The sequence below is a fragment of the Homalodisca vitripennis genome, chromosome 1 (assembly GCF_021130785.1).
Source record: "Homalodisca vitripennis isolate AUS2020 chromosome 1, UT_GWSS_2.1, whole genome shotgun sequence".
NCBI lineage: Eukaryota > Metazoa > Arthropoda > Insecta > Hemiptera > Cicadellidae > Homalodisca > Homalodisca vitripennis.
In genome coordinates, this window is record NC_060207.1 from 43,832,320 (window position 1) to 43,849,773 (window position 17,454).

At 35.4% G+C, this 17,454-nt stretch overlaps 1 protein-coding gene across 3 annotated transcripts in view; it reads right to left on the bottom strand.

Moving 5' to 3' along the window:
* Positions 1-17,454, bottom strand: part of LOC124360511 (elongation of very long chain fatty acids protein AAEL008004-like) — an 82,565-nt gene that overhangs the window by 25,890 nt on the left and 39,221 nt on the right. For all 3 annotated transcript variants that reach the window (XM_046814222.1, XM_046814213.1, XM_046814205.1), the window contains exon 3: positions 16,962-17,152. In XM_046814222.1, coding sequence (XP_046670178.1) covers positions 16,962-17,152 — 191 coding nt within the window. The remainder of the gene's footprint in view (positions 1-16,961; positions 17,153-17,454) is intronic.

Genomic DNA, 17,454 nt, shown 5'->3' on the forward strand with positions numbered 1-17,454 from the left:
TTAGGAGTTTCTTGCCGCCCAAATGCTCAAGTCTGGCTAGTTTTAGGAGTTTCTAAGCGATGTATAGCAACAATCCATTTATACTTCACTCGCAGTTTCACATAGTTGAACTTTACAAATAAGTTGGGTCTCAAAGTCATTATCAAATAAATACTACATACCGTCATTATTTTGGAATTCATACACTTTCAAAGCAGCGTTCATTAAACTGAAACCTATGTACGAATCCACGTACGACACAAAAAGTATTAACTAATAATTGACACGAGTAACTAACTGTATACGGTTCTATATGATCGTGTATTAATCAAAACTGAATACGAAAACTGTGCTATAATAAAAAATACAAACTAGCTATGGTTGAACATTTTAAAACTAAAAGACACTACAAGTTTGAAGGTTACATAGTAAAACGTATTGTTATTGCTCATGAGTAAGCTCATGTAGAGCTTAAAATTCAATAATGCTTACCTCGGTGTACTCGATAGAGAGAGAATAGTACATTTTGAAACAAATTAAGATTTTAATTCGACCCGTTATTACAACCAATGCAATATAGGCAAACTAAAAAATTCTCTTTAAAATTCAATAAGTTTACAAACCCGGAAGGAATAGTATAAAGTGAGGCAAATTTTAATTTGTCTTAGATTAAGAACTGTTACATGATATGCAATCCAAAAATGTCTTATAAAAATAAATAATACATAGGAATCCACGCAAGATAAAACTGCACTTATTTTACATGTTTAATTTTCATTCGTTAGATCTCTTATTAGCTTGTTAATTTAATTGTGAAAATAATCATCAAGTGACAAAATATATACGGATCCCAAGTTAGATAAAATAGGTCGACGTGAATCTCGTGAGCCGTCTCATAAAACAAAAATGAAAACCAGGGTCTATATGTTTGGCAGGTGCGGGAAAACTTTGTTTCATTTGTAGGATCGGAAGAAATGTTGGATATTAACATACGAATATTTATTTTCGCATGTACTCTAAATGCACTAATCTCGCATATTCTATAATGTCACATAAGACCGACAGGTCCCGTTAGACGTGTAGAAGGTTCAAGAAGAGAAGTCGTAGCTAGATCTATTAATTAGACTGGTGCAGGCAGGCAAGCAGACAGAGTGAACTGTGAATGTAATCAGTTATAATTGGTAGTATATTACTGCATACATACAGCATTACACAGACTGTAACATCTGCACACAGCAGCACAGCAGAGCTACTAACTTATATGCTGTAGTTATCGCGTGGCCGTTGGGCAGGCTTGTCAGTATTAGTTCAAATATAAGTAAAATTTTAAACTTATCTTAGAATTTAGATCTTTACAATTTTTTACAAGACATACCACTAGTTTATCTGAATATTTATTGATAGCACAAACACAGAACCTCGTCACATAATACTTTTAGATTAACACAGTTTCAAATATTTTGAATTTCATTACTATTTCAATATAAAAAATGGTTTTCATCCATCACATTCATACGATGATGTGTAAATTACACATTGACGGTTTTACGGTGAACGGTGTAAAATACTTGTAGGTTTATGTTTACTGTCATTGGTAAGCCCCTTTCTAAAATATAACCTTTTTAAATCATTTCAATCAACACAAATTTCTGAATGTTCCAAAAACTAAACGTTTATGTTGGCAATAAGGCAATGACTAACACGTGTATTCAATCATTAATTTATATATCATCAGACGACGATATATATCATCAGAACAGTGGGGTATTTGGCAAATATGTGTGCTGCGCCCTTTTTATTGTACCGGCATTGCCCACTGTGTACCCCACCACTGAAAATTCTACTGATAGTCTAATCAAGGGTTTCCAGAGATCAAACTTTTGCATGACCTCCATGTGTTGAGGCCACTATCAGAGCCGTTTAATTAATCGTTGTAATATCAATGGATTTCTCCAGGCAATTACAATTACGTTATTGATATATGAAACTATAATTAGATTAATTATTCGGTTATATAGCTTCACGAATCTGGAGTATTTTTTCCAAAGTTTAATTATCTAAAATTTAAAAATAACATGAGTTTTGTTGTACTTCCTGGCGTTTCACGGCAAACATTTTAAACTCATATTTTAGACAAAAGGGTCTACTTTTTGATGATCGAATTTTTTGCTGCGGATGTTTGCGGAGGCGACCACTTCTAGTAAAGAATAAATCTATTTGGCGCGAAATATTTTTGTACTCGGCGTGTGTTTCACGTGCAACTAAAAGTATGGTATTTTTTAATTTAATTGGCATCTAAATATGTAGTAAAACATAATAAATTTAACTTTTGTTGTTTCATTTTATAATTAAATTTTAAAATCTGTAGTAATGGTATGAAACAAAAGAAGGATGAAATGGAAGGTTGTTTTGAATTGTCATATAGTTTTTCAACCAGCTCACCTTCAAAACTTCAAAAACTTATTTATTGTTACACTGGCGTGGATTATCTGCATAATTGTACATTACACTACAAAAAAATAAGTTGGAATAATATCGGCACTAACACATTCTCGTATCTCGAGGTTACGCCCATAGTGTTGCTATTGCTTACGTTTAAAACTGTCCTCTTTAGAGTCATACTTAACTGTTGCGGAACATCTGAGCTTGTACAATACAATGTTATTAAGCAACTATCAATATATTTTATACTTACTGTCATATAGAATATATTACATTCATAACGTTATTTTTTAATAACTGTGCTCATTATTTGTACAAACTTTAAAAGATCTCATCAGTTATTTAGTAGAAAGCTTAGTGCCAACTTAAAAAGTCGGTTTGTGGTTTTTAATTTTCAGATTATTTTGAAAAATTTCAAAAATAGAAATTTTAATTGTTATGAAGATTTAACCAAGAACTTATTTTTCTAACAGTATGGATGATAAGCAATGAAATTTTAATATTTAATGGGATAATTAGTGTTATACTATGGTGTTATAGTGTTCATGTCAGGGTTTTCATGTTAAATATTATTTAGAAGTTAAGAATTAAGAAATTCGTGTAATAATGAGTCTTCTATATGTGTTTTTATTCCTTTATAATATATAACCCTCTTCTCAACTGTGGAATACTAGACTTGAGAAGCTTATAAGACTTAAAGGAATCATGATAGTTATAACATCGGTTTTAATTAAATTGTCTCACAATCATTGCGATAAAAATCTAACATTCTGGATTCTTGTGTATATTACAGCAGAGTATGAGAAAAAAACCTTTATGACATTGAAGGACACTGTTTGCTAGCCAACATAATTATTGAACTATCTTGAATATTGAACTAATTATGTCCGGGTAAATCAGGCAAATGCCCCACTGTGCGATGGTCAATAAATACAAGTAACATTCTTGTTCAAAATTCCTATTATTTGTTTGAACATTTTTTAACCGTGGAAAGGTAACACATTAAATTGATGATTGCAGATTGAATGAACGAGTCCCACAACAGGTGGAATGATGCCAGTATATGTTATCACAACTACTAACAGATAAACTGCAAGTGGCGATGACTCACAGGAAAACCCCGTGATATCTGACAGGTGTATCTGCATCATAATGTGGACAGGTAATTGTTAACTTCCCAGAATTCGTTTTAAATTGACATTTTTTACTGTGAAAAGTTAAAAAATGAAAATGATGATTGCAGAAAGGAGTAGAGACTCGGAACTGAGAAGTGAAAACTTGCCGACTGGAGTACTGTAATAGTGGGTCAGTAGGCGGATCCGTTCTGTTCTGAGTCACAGAGCCAACGAAGCGGTCCGAGAGAGCACATAAGCCACCAGGGCGGGCAATTATTGGTGTCTTCTAATATCAGAACAAAATTATACACATAGAACAAAACGAATTTTAAATACATAGCCTGTGTTGGTTTAAATGATCGTGCTATGTGCCAAAAGGACTTTTAACAAAGAACTACCTGCCAACTAGATTCATACTGGTTCCAGATACAGTTTATACCGTTCCGACTTTAACCTGAAATTAATTGTATTCAATCTGTCATGGTACAAGAATTAACCAAGGACAAATCTAAACAAATGCAGCAGCCTCGGTTAAAACTTTATTTGTCAACTCTGTCCAGAATGTGGAGCTTGGTAGGGCATTTAAACTGATTAATTGAGAATATACCACTGTATGTATTACACATAGTAACCAACATATCAAAGAATACCTATATACCGTCTTCCCCAGGAAACTTTATTTGTTCTGTCCAGATTGTGGAGCTTGGTAGGGCATTTAAACTGATTAATTGAGAATATACCGCTGTATGTATTACACATAGTAACCAACATATCAAAGAATACCTATATACCGTCTTCCCCAGGAAACTTTATTTGTTCTGTCCAGATTGTGGAGCTTGGTAGGGCATTTAAACTGATTAATTGAGAATATACCGCTGTATGTATTACACATAGTAACCAACATATCAAAGAATACCTATATACCGTCTTCCCCAGGAAACTTTATTTGTTCTGTCCAGATTGTGGAGCTTGGTAGGGCATTTAAACTGATTAATTGAGAATATACCACTGTATGTATTACACATAGTAACCAACATATCAAAGAATACCTATATACCGTCTTCCCCAGGAAACTTTATTTGTCAACTCTGTCCAGATTGTGGAGCTTGGTAGGGCATTTAAACTGATTAATTGAGAATATACCGCTGTATGTATTACACATAGTAACCAACATATCAAAGAATACCTATATACCGTCTTCCCCAGGAAACTTTATTTGTTCTGTCCAGAATGTGGAGCTTGGTAGGGCATTTAAACTGATTAATTGAGAATATACCGCTGTATGTATTACACATAGTAACCAACATATCAAAGAATACCTATATACCGTCTTCCCCAGGAAACTTTATTTGTCAACTCTGTCCAGAATGTGGAGCTTGGTAGGGCATTTAAACTGATTAATTGAGAATATACCACTGTATGTATTACACATAGTAACCAACATATCAAAGAATACCTATATACCGTCTTCCCCAGGAAACTTTATTTGTCAACTCTGTCCAGATTGTGGAGCTTGGTAGGGCATTTAAACTGATTAATTGAGAATATACCACTGTATGTATTACACATAGTAACCAACATATCAAAGAATACCTATATACCGTCTTCCCCAGGAAACTTTATTTGTTCTGTCCAGATTGTGGAGCTTGGTAGGGCATTTAAACTGATTAATTGAGAATATACCACTGTATGTATTACACATAGTAACCAACATATCAAAGAATACCTATATACCGTCTTCCCCAGGAAACTTTATTTGTTCTGTCCAGCATTGTGGAGCTTGGTAGGGCATTTAAACTGATTAATTGAGAATATACCGCTGTATGTATTACACATAGTAACCAACATATCAAAGAATACCTATATACCGTCTTCCCCAGGAAACTTTGCTAAATTTTGAGTGTTGACCCTAATATCAATAGAGTTCATTCTTGGACCAAGTAGAACCTACGTACCAAGTTTCAGGCCTCTAGAAGCTTTCTATCAAGAGTTAGCACAGAAGGACAGACAGATAACGACACGATTCTAAGAGGCTCCATCGGGTCCTAATTAATAATTTCAAGAGCTGGAGTCGTAAAGGTCGTGAGCACAAGGATTTCCAAGGTGTAAACATGAAGGGCCATTTCGATCTAAGAAAAGTATTTCACACGAGTGAAATACTTTTCAACTTCACTCACTTTCAACTTGACATGTGAGACGTGAAGTGATGACGTCACGCCGGCCATGTGACGTGGCTTACACTTACACTTGACAGTCACGTTTGTGAAGCTGAACACCTCCCAGTTTGTTGTAGCCTTTACGGTTCCGCGTCAATTCGCCGTTATCGCCTCACACTTTAGATAAGTAGTTCATTAAGCGGCATCGCATGATATTTCGGCGTAGTAGAAATAATAAGAGAGAAGCGTTCAACGAAATTTTATTGAACTGTAAATGTTAATAGTTAAATAGTAATAGTACATTGCTGGTAATGAAATTTAGAAATACCCAGTAAAACTACTCCAGTAAACTTTGATCTTTCATCCACACAAATTATACAGCTGTCTTGTCGATATTTTATATCCAGTTATTACTTTAACTATGAATTCATATAGTAAAAAATATTTTTTCTAAAGAGAGAACATAATTTTAAAATATATATCTCAGATATTGTTAGTTCGAATATGACATTTGTAACATGGCATCTTGTACAATACTAATAATGCACAGAGCTTGTAAACGCTGAGCACATGAGATACTGACGAATATTGTGAAATACTGGAGAAGAGTGGCAAGAGGGGAGGGAGACTTGACCATTTAGGTTAAATGTACGGTACGTTTACTAATAGGTTAATCCAGGTACACACACAGGAGAAGGTCCCCAGCTCCAAGAGGAAATAAATAATTAATTACCGGTCTGTGTTGGAAGGGGAAGGGGAAGGAGAAGGGAGGTACACTCCGGAAGGACATTACAGTATTAGTTGGTGTCCATGTCCAATATTTCAGCTGCTCGCTTTGTACGGGCTGGGCGTTGCCGCAGGACTCCTATATTGATAACTGGCTAAATTACTCGGGGCGTACACGACTCATGCTCATCTTTCAATTCAACATTCTCATGTTATAACTCTTCTCTGTTCTAGCCAATAAAATAAAAACACATATTTTGGAAACAAAAAAAAAAAACAAAACAAATAAATCTGATTATAAATTAAAAATAATAATCTCACGTATTGTTTAGAATAATGCGCTTTTGTAAACTAAACACACAACAAGTAAGATAGTCCGTGAAATGAACAATTACATCAGTTTTTACTGACGAGGTAGAGATTTAAAATTACCAGAACTCATCATTAAAATCTCTTTATCCCGTTCGCAACATTTGATTTACTAGTATTTACGCGCCTGGCAGTTGATTTTCTTTTTCCTTGCTCAAAAACTGCCCTGTGAAATAATGTGACAACTCACCATAGTTAGCGCAACCGAGTTACAAGGAGACATTTTCCAACAGGTTTCATGAGAAAACTAGATTGTGATTTTAGAGAACACAACTTGGCTTTCCCCTCTGAAGTTAAATTATAATAGAAGCATGAATACCGACAGCTTCCTACTAATCTACGATTTCCAAGCTATCAGTTGACAGATATCGCACTTGTTCATTTGCACCACTTCATGTGCAGACTATTGGAACAGGAACGTTGAATCTAAGTCAGAACTATTTGCTTGCGTCAGAGTGGTACTTCCGCTCTGGACACAGCTATCTGGAGATACGGTTACCATAGTTACTGTACCACTTCCCTCAGTGAATGTTTATCGCAACAACAGTCAGCAAAATATCACCAGGCCATTACAACAAGAACGCTGAATCTAACAGTCAGAACTATTTGCTTGCGTCAGAGTGGTACTTCCGCTCTGGACACAGCTATCTGCAGATACGGTTACCACAGTTACTGTACCACTTCCCTCAGTGAATGTTTATCGCAAGTCAGTAAAATATCACCAGGCCATTACAATTATATAATGAGTACAATCAGTATTACTAACATTTATAAATGAGAACACCAACATTATAGTACAGAGATGTTCGCCAGGTAAACACCAATAACAGTCATATTTTGCAATAACATCAGCAGCGAAAACAATCTGTTAGAATTGAAATTTATAAAGGCAATATGGAGGCTCTTCTGATAACTTGTGATATCGTGAAAAATTACGACATTTCCCGGTATGATAAGTCGACTGTTTTATTCAAATTCTAAGGTCTACAATTTACCAATACATAGGAGTCTCCACAGCAGAGGTCCCGTAGGAGTAGCGCGCCACGCCACCAGCCCCTCTACCTTGTTTACTTATGGAGTGTCCCAAGAGTTCACTGTTCCAGTTTATATCTCCGTTACCATCATATTGCAGGCGTACTTCTTTCTACCTTTATCGGGCTAGCGAGCAGGAGAAAATAATTCTGTGGAACGCAAAGTTTCGTGTCCTTCCAGGGAGAGAACACTACAATAAATTTGTTGCCACATTCAAGGGTTTAAAAACAGATTTAACAGCCTGAGTTAGGTCTTCAATAATCCTGATGGCTAATAACCGTAAATTATTTTAAAATACTCTAAATCGTACATAAAAAGATGAATTTGAAACAAAGTAAAGATACACACAACTACTGTGACGTATGTAAATTATTTTTTTATAAAACATTCATTCTTTATCCTTACGTTGTTAAAATTTAATTGTTTTATAAATTACAACGTTTCATCTATTTTGAAATGTAAAAAATAATAATATAAAAGCAATACTAGTCAATTCAAAGTATGATAACTAAATCTAATCTAACGTTTAAGGTCTCAAGTACATCTTAAAAAGAGAGTAGTACATTAAATCGAGTTTAATTAAAAGATTTCGTGTTAATCAAGAGATTGCTCAAACATAGGTGGCAAATAAGGCAGAGATAGGAGGGTAGAATCAAGACGTGAGTGGACTTCTTAAGAACAAACACAGCTGTGACAAGATAAAATGTGGCATGAACCAGTGGTAAAAAGTTTTTGACAAAATATGAAGTGAAACGGAATGTTTGGGGGATCTACATCTAATTTAGTAATGCAGCAAATTCTTTCTTAACACAGATAGGACAGAGAAACAGTCAGTTCTTTTTCATCCATTAAATTCCCTTTCACAGAATATTTCATCTATGTTAATTTTTGGAAATGCACGCTACATATGTATTTATTTAAATTCAGATAACCTTTTTACATGAAACTGGAATGGAACGCTTGAATACGGAACGACGTCTTTAGCTGCAAACTGCTGTGTTCAACCCAATTATAAGGAAACAAACAGGAGTTATCAGCATGCAAAGAGCATTCTTTCAGGACTACAGTATAATTTCTCAACCGGCAGTGGACCTTATGTAAGAGCAGTGGAGGTCGGCGGGTAGTGCCTGACAGCTAGTGCCATTGCAGGTCCTCAACCTGCCCCGGTGTCCTCGAGTTGCAGTCCTTCCGCCATCGCATGCCGGTAGGTAGGGTAGCTAGTCTCTTTGTCCGAGCGAGGACAACCAGAGGGCTACATTTTCCTGCGATGATCATATCGGTCTGGACAACGAGGTTTGCCTTGTAGCACAAGTTACAACGTTACGATTGCAGCACTGCGATTCAACAAGCAGTGACGTTGAATCACAAAACCATTACAAAGATTCTAACAACAGATAAGTCACAGAGTAGCTAAACCTAGTGTTAATTACACAGCTGTTAAACTCCGCCACTGAGGAAAGGTTCAATCTGCACGTTTTGCACAACTGTTTTCTCAATTGTTCATATTTGACGTACATTAAAATAACTCTATGCTATAACGTAAATCGGATCAGCTTCTCTAAATATAAAACATTAAGTCTCGACATCTACTAGGAATAGGTATTTCTCATCAAATCGAATCAATGCATATCTTTACGATTAAAAATTTAATTTTAATGTTATAAAGAACGTTGGGTACACGCGTCTGGAAAGTACTTACAAATTTGTGCTGTAAAATTATATTTTATGTTTCGAGAGAAACAGAATACATTTGCGTGCTCTCTAAAACAGAAAATTTGGTGAAATGAAGGATATTAACGTTTAGCAAACTTATCGAATATTGAGAAAGGTTAGAAAACTAATTTAGAAAGTATTAATTTGAAAATAGTAGATTGAGAAATAAGACTAGGTTTGCATTATCCCTCACAAGAGACATATATATTTATATTGCATATATACAAGAGCTTAATTATTTACTTTACAATTTCACTCTCCTGAGCTTGGTTGATACGAGCATGACCTTTAACTTTCCTTATGGACTAGTACAATACACTTTGAATCCATATCATTACAGGAATCGCTTTAAAAACAAATATAATTAATGTCAAGTCTTAATCGGAAATGGGATAATCGCACGTTTTATTGTGTGAGGACTGTGAGAACAGGACGTATGTGTGCGTGCTCTTCACAGCAATAATCATGCGGTTTACGTTACAAGACCAGTCATTTGCATTCAAAACTAATGAATGTAAATTTATTTACAAGGCCGGTTATAACTGAGTTTAATATCTGAAACGCTCTGAAATGCTAGACACTTACAAATACCAGTGCAATTAAATATCGAATAAATGATTTATTTCACCAATAGACACGTTGTTACTATTGACTGTAGATAAAAACAAATGTTTATTGTTGTTTACTTTAAGAGTTATCACATTTTCATGTTGGATTTCCTTTATTGCTACGACAATGTATAACATAAGTGTTTGGTAAAATAACAGCTTTGAAGTAAGCAAAATAAGATTAATTATCTGCAGCTGTCTTGTAATTTAAAGACTTACCCATATACTATTCTATGGATGGTAAGACTTGCTGAATTGTTCGTAGAGAGCGTTCGCTATAGAAGCAATCCTTATAGGTGCATAATTCTCTCTTTTTAGGGAAAGCTCCGCAGAATACCATGGCATAGAAATTGTTGATACAACAATGATATGATGCAATGTGTAAATAACTGGGAGTGCCGATGGCCGAAGGGTCTATTTTGCATCTGAGTTAAGAGATCTAGCACGTTCAAATCCCGACTGAGACCGGTGAACTTAAAATTTCAGTACCGTTGACCTTGTAGCCTACTGTATCGACTCTCCTTCTTATTTTGCTTGATAGATTTTGCCCCTCGCACAGGTCAGGGGCTCATGAGGAAAGGCAAAACAAAGCTAACAAGGTATAGGCCGTTCCATTAAACATATTAAATTATGAATGTGAGTTAATCTGAAACAAGCCAACTGATCCAGAAGAGTGCGCAAACTTCCCCCATCCCATTTCTGCTTCTATGGGCTCTAATACTTGGCGTCTGATAGTCTTTTTGACCAACACTACTCAACTGAAAACGCCATAGGAGCAGATTATTGTACTGCGGATGGTTTTGACGCCAGACTTCGACGTTGGCTAAACGTAGGACTTGCGAGAGACGCTGCTTTAGGCACGCATCGCGCATGAATGGTTGATTACCTACATTAATGTAAAAATTATCACTATCGCTCAGCCAAAGCGTATGTTGATATTGTCCATATATAAATTAACTTTCGTGCAAAATTTCAAGTCTATAGGTCGGTTTATGTTTCAAGATATACAAACACAAAGACCGATAAAAAGACAGACATCTTCTAGCCCCTAGAGTGATATGCTCCAGTAACGTTCAGCCGATAATTAAGTTTCTTACGTGTGATATAAAGTACGAATAAACTAAAACAACTACCCTGGTCTAGACGGCTATACCAGTGAGTTACATTCTGACCTCGCACGTGCGATGTACAGCGTGAAGTTCGAACACGTGCATTTTCAGTTAGCAAAATTTGCGCTTCGTTCTACGTAAACACCGTCTTGCCGCCCATTCACAGGTCTGGAGTCGGCCTTCTTTGAGATACAGGCGTAAATTTATGTTAAATAAAATGGCGGCACTTTTTATCTGCTGATATTGGCCAAAAATGTAGAAGTGTGTCTGAAATTATTACACTACCAACACCACATTTCCTCGCCTCAACGTTATGGCGGATCAGAGAAAGATAGAGAGAGATTAAACCGTAGATTTTAGAAGCGTAGGAAGGATGAGCGAACTACTAAGATTGACAATATATCAATCGATCTTGCGCTATCACGCGGTGTACCGGCATTAGAGCCGTTATCTACGAAAGCTCATTACAAGCCGTCATACGTCATCGTTGACGGCTCACTGAATCACACTTCACTGCATTAATCCCGTTCCCCGAGTTCCCTCGTATTTCCGACGCAAACGATCTTGAAGTCCCATCTCATTCGAACATTGTCTGGGGTATTTCAATGCGAAATGTCCATTATAGTTGTGTAGGACACATAAGAGATATCCCATTGAGAGAAAAATGACAAATGGAAATCATTCATGAGAATTTGAATGACGTCTCCACACCGAGAACAATGTTTACAATGGCGTCGCCCGGAGCGGACTCTTCCATTGTCATTGTCATCTGAGACCGTTCAGTTACTCCAAATACATTTAGTTTTATAAAAACTATAAGGCATAAAACACGTGGTACAGTATATTATTTAGAACAATTTCATTTCTTAACATTTTAATGTTAAAGTTTATTTTATTTACTACGAGTCATGATAATCAGGGAAATGTACATATATTCACTTATGTAAGTTCAACCCAACTAACCAACTTTTATGGATTTTATTACACTAATACAATATTTTATCTTAATGTACGAAAGTTTCAGAAGTAAAATAAAAATGTATTTCTCAAACTGTACAAACGCGTTATAAATTATCCGTAGGTATAAAGACCTGATTATAACAGGCACACTTCAAAAGTTTATGGAAATAGAACAAAAGTTAAATTTTATGAACAAGATCCTTAGATCCATAGTTCAATTCTAAGCAGTTGTCAACATTTAAAATCTAAAATAAAAGAACACAGTTATTGACAGTTTGCCATTATGAAAAGGTAACATACATGTATACATTCGCAACAATAAAATGGTCTGTTGAAAGGATTTCACGTTGTATAATTCATTGGCTCTCGTCCTCATCTGAAGGCGCTGCGATCACTTATACAACTAGTTAGCTAATACAGTGGCTGTGGACCTCTGTACGTCACAACATACCGTGCAAATATGAACATCGTTTTAGCGGTGTGCAGATGTTTGCATCTATGTCTACATTAGTATTTTTAAAACTCAAAATTGTAATTCACTTAAGTCTAAACCCATTATTGGCTTAAAATGGGAAAAAACTGGTAGGAATGAGTACACACGATTCATACAAACAAAGGAAACTTAAGTGGTAATAGGGTAATTATCATAAATACCTTTAAACAGGGTTGGTTATACCAGAATATTAATGAAACCCTCGCGGACAATATACGTTATATAATTTCAACAAAGTGATTTAACTTTATGATAAGTGATTGGAAGAGTTCATAGACTATCACATTTAAATGTCTACTACAGCCACTACACTGCAACAAACAGCCAAACAACAACACCAAACAGCTAAAACGGTACATCGCATTTAGTCTTGCTGAAAAGTAATCTGAAGAATGGCTTTCAGTCACTGAGCTACATATAAATTGTGTTAGCTCTGGATTGAAAAAGAATTAAGATGTTGATCAGATCAAAGTTATTAGTCATAAGACACCCACAAGACTACGTTAAATAAAACAATTCAACTTTAAGACGATTCGGAACAGGATATCGAAGGTATTTAAAGTTCTAACACAGATACTGAACTGAAGAAAAATGTAGATCACTATAGATTAACGCCACAATAATACAACAAGATTAGAGATTACAATTTCAGCTACACTATAAAGATTGAGAGTAAAGAATCGCATTAAGAACATTAGATTAGGTCAATGAGAAGACCACAGGATTCCCACTCAATCTAAATACTCAAATTCACGGCTAATTCACGGTTTTCACGGTTAAAAAAATTAAAATTCAAGGTCGGAAAGTTTTCATAAACAACGTTACCGGTACAAACAAAATCGTGTTGGCGAGGGGCGAAGTTGAGACGTAAACACTACAGACGCGGCGGAGCGGTAAAATACAATATAAAACTTCTTCCCATTTGACTAACGATGTCATTGGTCGTGCAGGAATTGACGGAAACGTCTAAAAGAACGAAATAACAATAGGCTTCGGTTACGACGCAAGCAATGAGCGGCGAGCGCCCGATTTTATGTGCGATTTGCTACATGAATATAACAAGGCATATTATTTTTACAAAACATCATCATAACAGTCATCAAAGCAATGACAAAGACAATGACGTTTTTATAACATGACGTTTCATTTGTAATATTTTACTAATACATTATACAATTTAAACACACATTCACCATAAAAGATTTAAACCGTGTACACTCGTAATATCCATGCAGCTTAGGAATCATAAAAAATATTATTGATAAGGAAAACGCATATCACTACCGTTTAATATCTAAAGAGATGAAAAATAAAATTGTTTTCTCAAACGACCTTACTGGTAATTAAAACAGTTATATAGGCCTATAAAGTTATGGTCTCGCTGCGTTAATTGATATGTGTCGTGTAGGTTCTGCTCCGTCACATTATTATACTATTTATTTACGCAAGACCCTAAATTAATTCAATTTATTGTCCACCATAAATTAAAATTTTTTATAATTATTACATTGTGTTAACAGTCATTACACACAACGATATAGATATCTTACTGAATAGCATTTTTCTCATTAATATTTAAATAAAGTAAGGGATATAATAGAATGAAATTAAGTTAAAATGTAATTTAAATTCCTTACATTAGATTAAGGATTTGTATACTTTTTTTATTTTATGAAAACAATAATAGACTATATCTGATACAATAAAAACTCCAATACGAAAAGTTTTTACATTAAACGACAATCTATCAAGTAATTAAATTGTGTTATTAATCTCGCGTTCAATCAGAGAATACCTTGTTTACAGCCGCGTAGCGTAGCCAAGGCCCGGAACCTGGCGACAGACAAAGACAGGCCTCACGTGATTTGAACCGGAAACGTCATCTCCCACCGGCCCTTCCTTTTCCTCATTTGTTTATAAACCATATTATCAGTAAAATCGCTCAGATAGCAGCACCTGTCAAACTTCGCGGTCTATCCCCTACATTGCGTGCTACTTTTTACTTTGCAATAGCGAAGGTCAACTTTCCCATATGATCGTCTGACGACGACCCGTGTTGATTTTATTTATTCAAAAGTTGTAGAGATTTTCACGGTATGTAAACAAAATTCACGGCTTATTTAAGGTTTTTTCACGGTGAACTAAATTCACGGCTTATTCCCGGTTTCACGGTTTTCACGGTCGGGTGGGGACCCTGAGACCAGGATTCAAACAGCTGATCAGTATAAACAAGAGAAATCATACCATATTATTTTTACTGAATATCAAAATCATACGAATGCAGGAAAGATAAGTCACTGAACTGGACTGTGAAAAAGGCTAAAAATAAGCTAAAAACATATATAATAATGTATTACAAGGGCACACGCATATCAATCACTGATTTGATCACCGGAATTATTACGATATTATTATACTGCATAAAATTATAACTGAAAATGGCAACTACAAATTAGTACTTTCATTGAATATAAATATTAAATTCACTTTTAAAGACATACAAAAATAAACCTTGTTTAGAATAAAGCTTTAAAGGCACCAACGATGCACATGAACCGAAAATATTACCATTCAGATGGAGATTACAGGAACGTATAATATGAAGACTATCGATACGAAGGTTGTAGGTTAAGCGATAGAAGAGTAGGTCAACCTGAAGTCATTATACATTTTATGGTCCGCAAACACAGTGGTGGACACAAACTACCAGCTGCCGACCCACAAAGCTGTTGCCATAAAGCGTTCCCCAGCAATCCGCAACCATTTATTGTTACCCTTACACGCGGTTGTGGGCCAAGGTTTACTGGCGGCATCATCTTCTTTACCTTCAAGTGGGACGGTGTATTCCTGTTTACCGTAAGTAATATCAACATTACTGGCGCAGTGACAACACAAGGTTTGCAACTTTTATACACGAAACACATTACGAAACAAAATGTTACAAAGCGATTTGGAGTTCGTGACAAAAACATATATAAGAAAATATAAAAAAGGTCGATCCCTTTTAATCTTATTCTATTTACCCTCATAAGCCACTGGCCTGTGCGAGGGTTATATCAAACATAATAAGAGAAAGAATTGATACAGTACTACACAAATGGTACTGATTAAAATTGTAAAGGTCTCAGTCAGGATTTGAACCTGCGCTATCTCTAACTCAGAATCAATGTCCGACGTCTTAAACCGCTCGGAAATCGAAACTCTTTAGCCGAAGTCGATGTGTTATTATAGTCCTTTAAATAAATACAAACAAAGCAAGAACTTCATACCTATCTAATAAAGAACTGTAACTGCAATACACGATAAGCATGAGCCTCGAATTCCACTGAGTATCAAAGTAAGTTTCATTAATGTACGGACTATTAATAAATACAAAAGTTGCTGATTTTCGCAACTCCAAACCTACCACCAAGTCACTGTGTTTGCAAAAAACTACATTAACGTTCTTCGCTTCACTCTAATAAATTTAAAATATTTTCTAAAATTGTCTTTTAGTAAGCCTATTTTTAAGTTTACATTTGCCTTTAGACTTCTGCAGCATTCAGAAACCATGAGACTGCCATTCGTAGCTTGTGAAAGGTTTAGCGTCAGAATTTCAAACACTTAATAAAAAAGTCAATTCATGATTTTACAAATTCTGGATATAGATGAAAGACCATTAAACAAACACTTACACAAGTTCTTGTACATCGTATTCATTTTTCTCACGTGTTCGGTTAAATTTGAAATTTGTTTACAACACAGCATATGTCTCAAATTTCAATGATTTCATTAAATTCTTGTGTACGATTGCTGTGAACCAATTGCAACGAAGTCGCGTGCACAATAAACTTCAAAGAGATCGGACTGACTTAGACATGGATACAATTTCTTTGATACTCTAGGCTTCCTCAGAAAGCAGCTACTGATCATGTAATGCTATAAACATAATGCTAGTTGTTTAACAATCTTACATTTCTAGATGAAAGTTTTTACAAATTAAATCTGTTTAAATGTTTTAATTGTATTGTTTGAATTACTTGTTCAGAGTCACATTTGAAAAATGGCAAACAATGATAATGCACTGCCTGTTACTTTATAATACTTATGTCTTTGGCCGCTTGGATAACACAGAGAGCGAGTCAGACAAGGGGCTGAGATATAATCCGTCAAGTCAGTTCTGCAGAGCATATTCATTTGCAGGATAAACTTAGACACACTGTAGAATATAAAGCAATCGAATAAGCTTTCGCCAGTTGACATGAGAAAATAGCACTAACCTCGTAGAATATCCACGAGCTGAACACAGTCTGTATTAAATTGTAGAAAATAAGGACTCGTCGCAGGTCAAAAGGCTTTCGATTTTCCATCAGTCTGGGGCCCAGGACCTTGGAGAAATAAGCGTAGAAGAGACATATTCCTAACGTGGGGAAGGGCGAGCTCATCATGGCCCAGTGGTTCACCCTGGGATCTGAAACAAACGTAAATATTGATACACACAAACATTGTAAGATTACAGCATCATACACATGCATACTCATACACACATGAAGGGAAAATGGAATGCAGTAAAACCAATTAACACTCTTCTGTAAAGTAGATGCATACATTTCTTAACTCTCACCTAAGTTACAAAAACTTGTCATGAACAAAACTACGGGCATACAACTATCGGCTTGTGTTATAACTTTGGTCAGCAAAATATAACAGCGAAAGTAAATATTTATATACCATTTCGGCCGCAAAGTTACTGAATTCATATTATTTTATTAC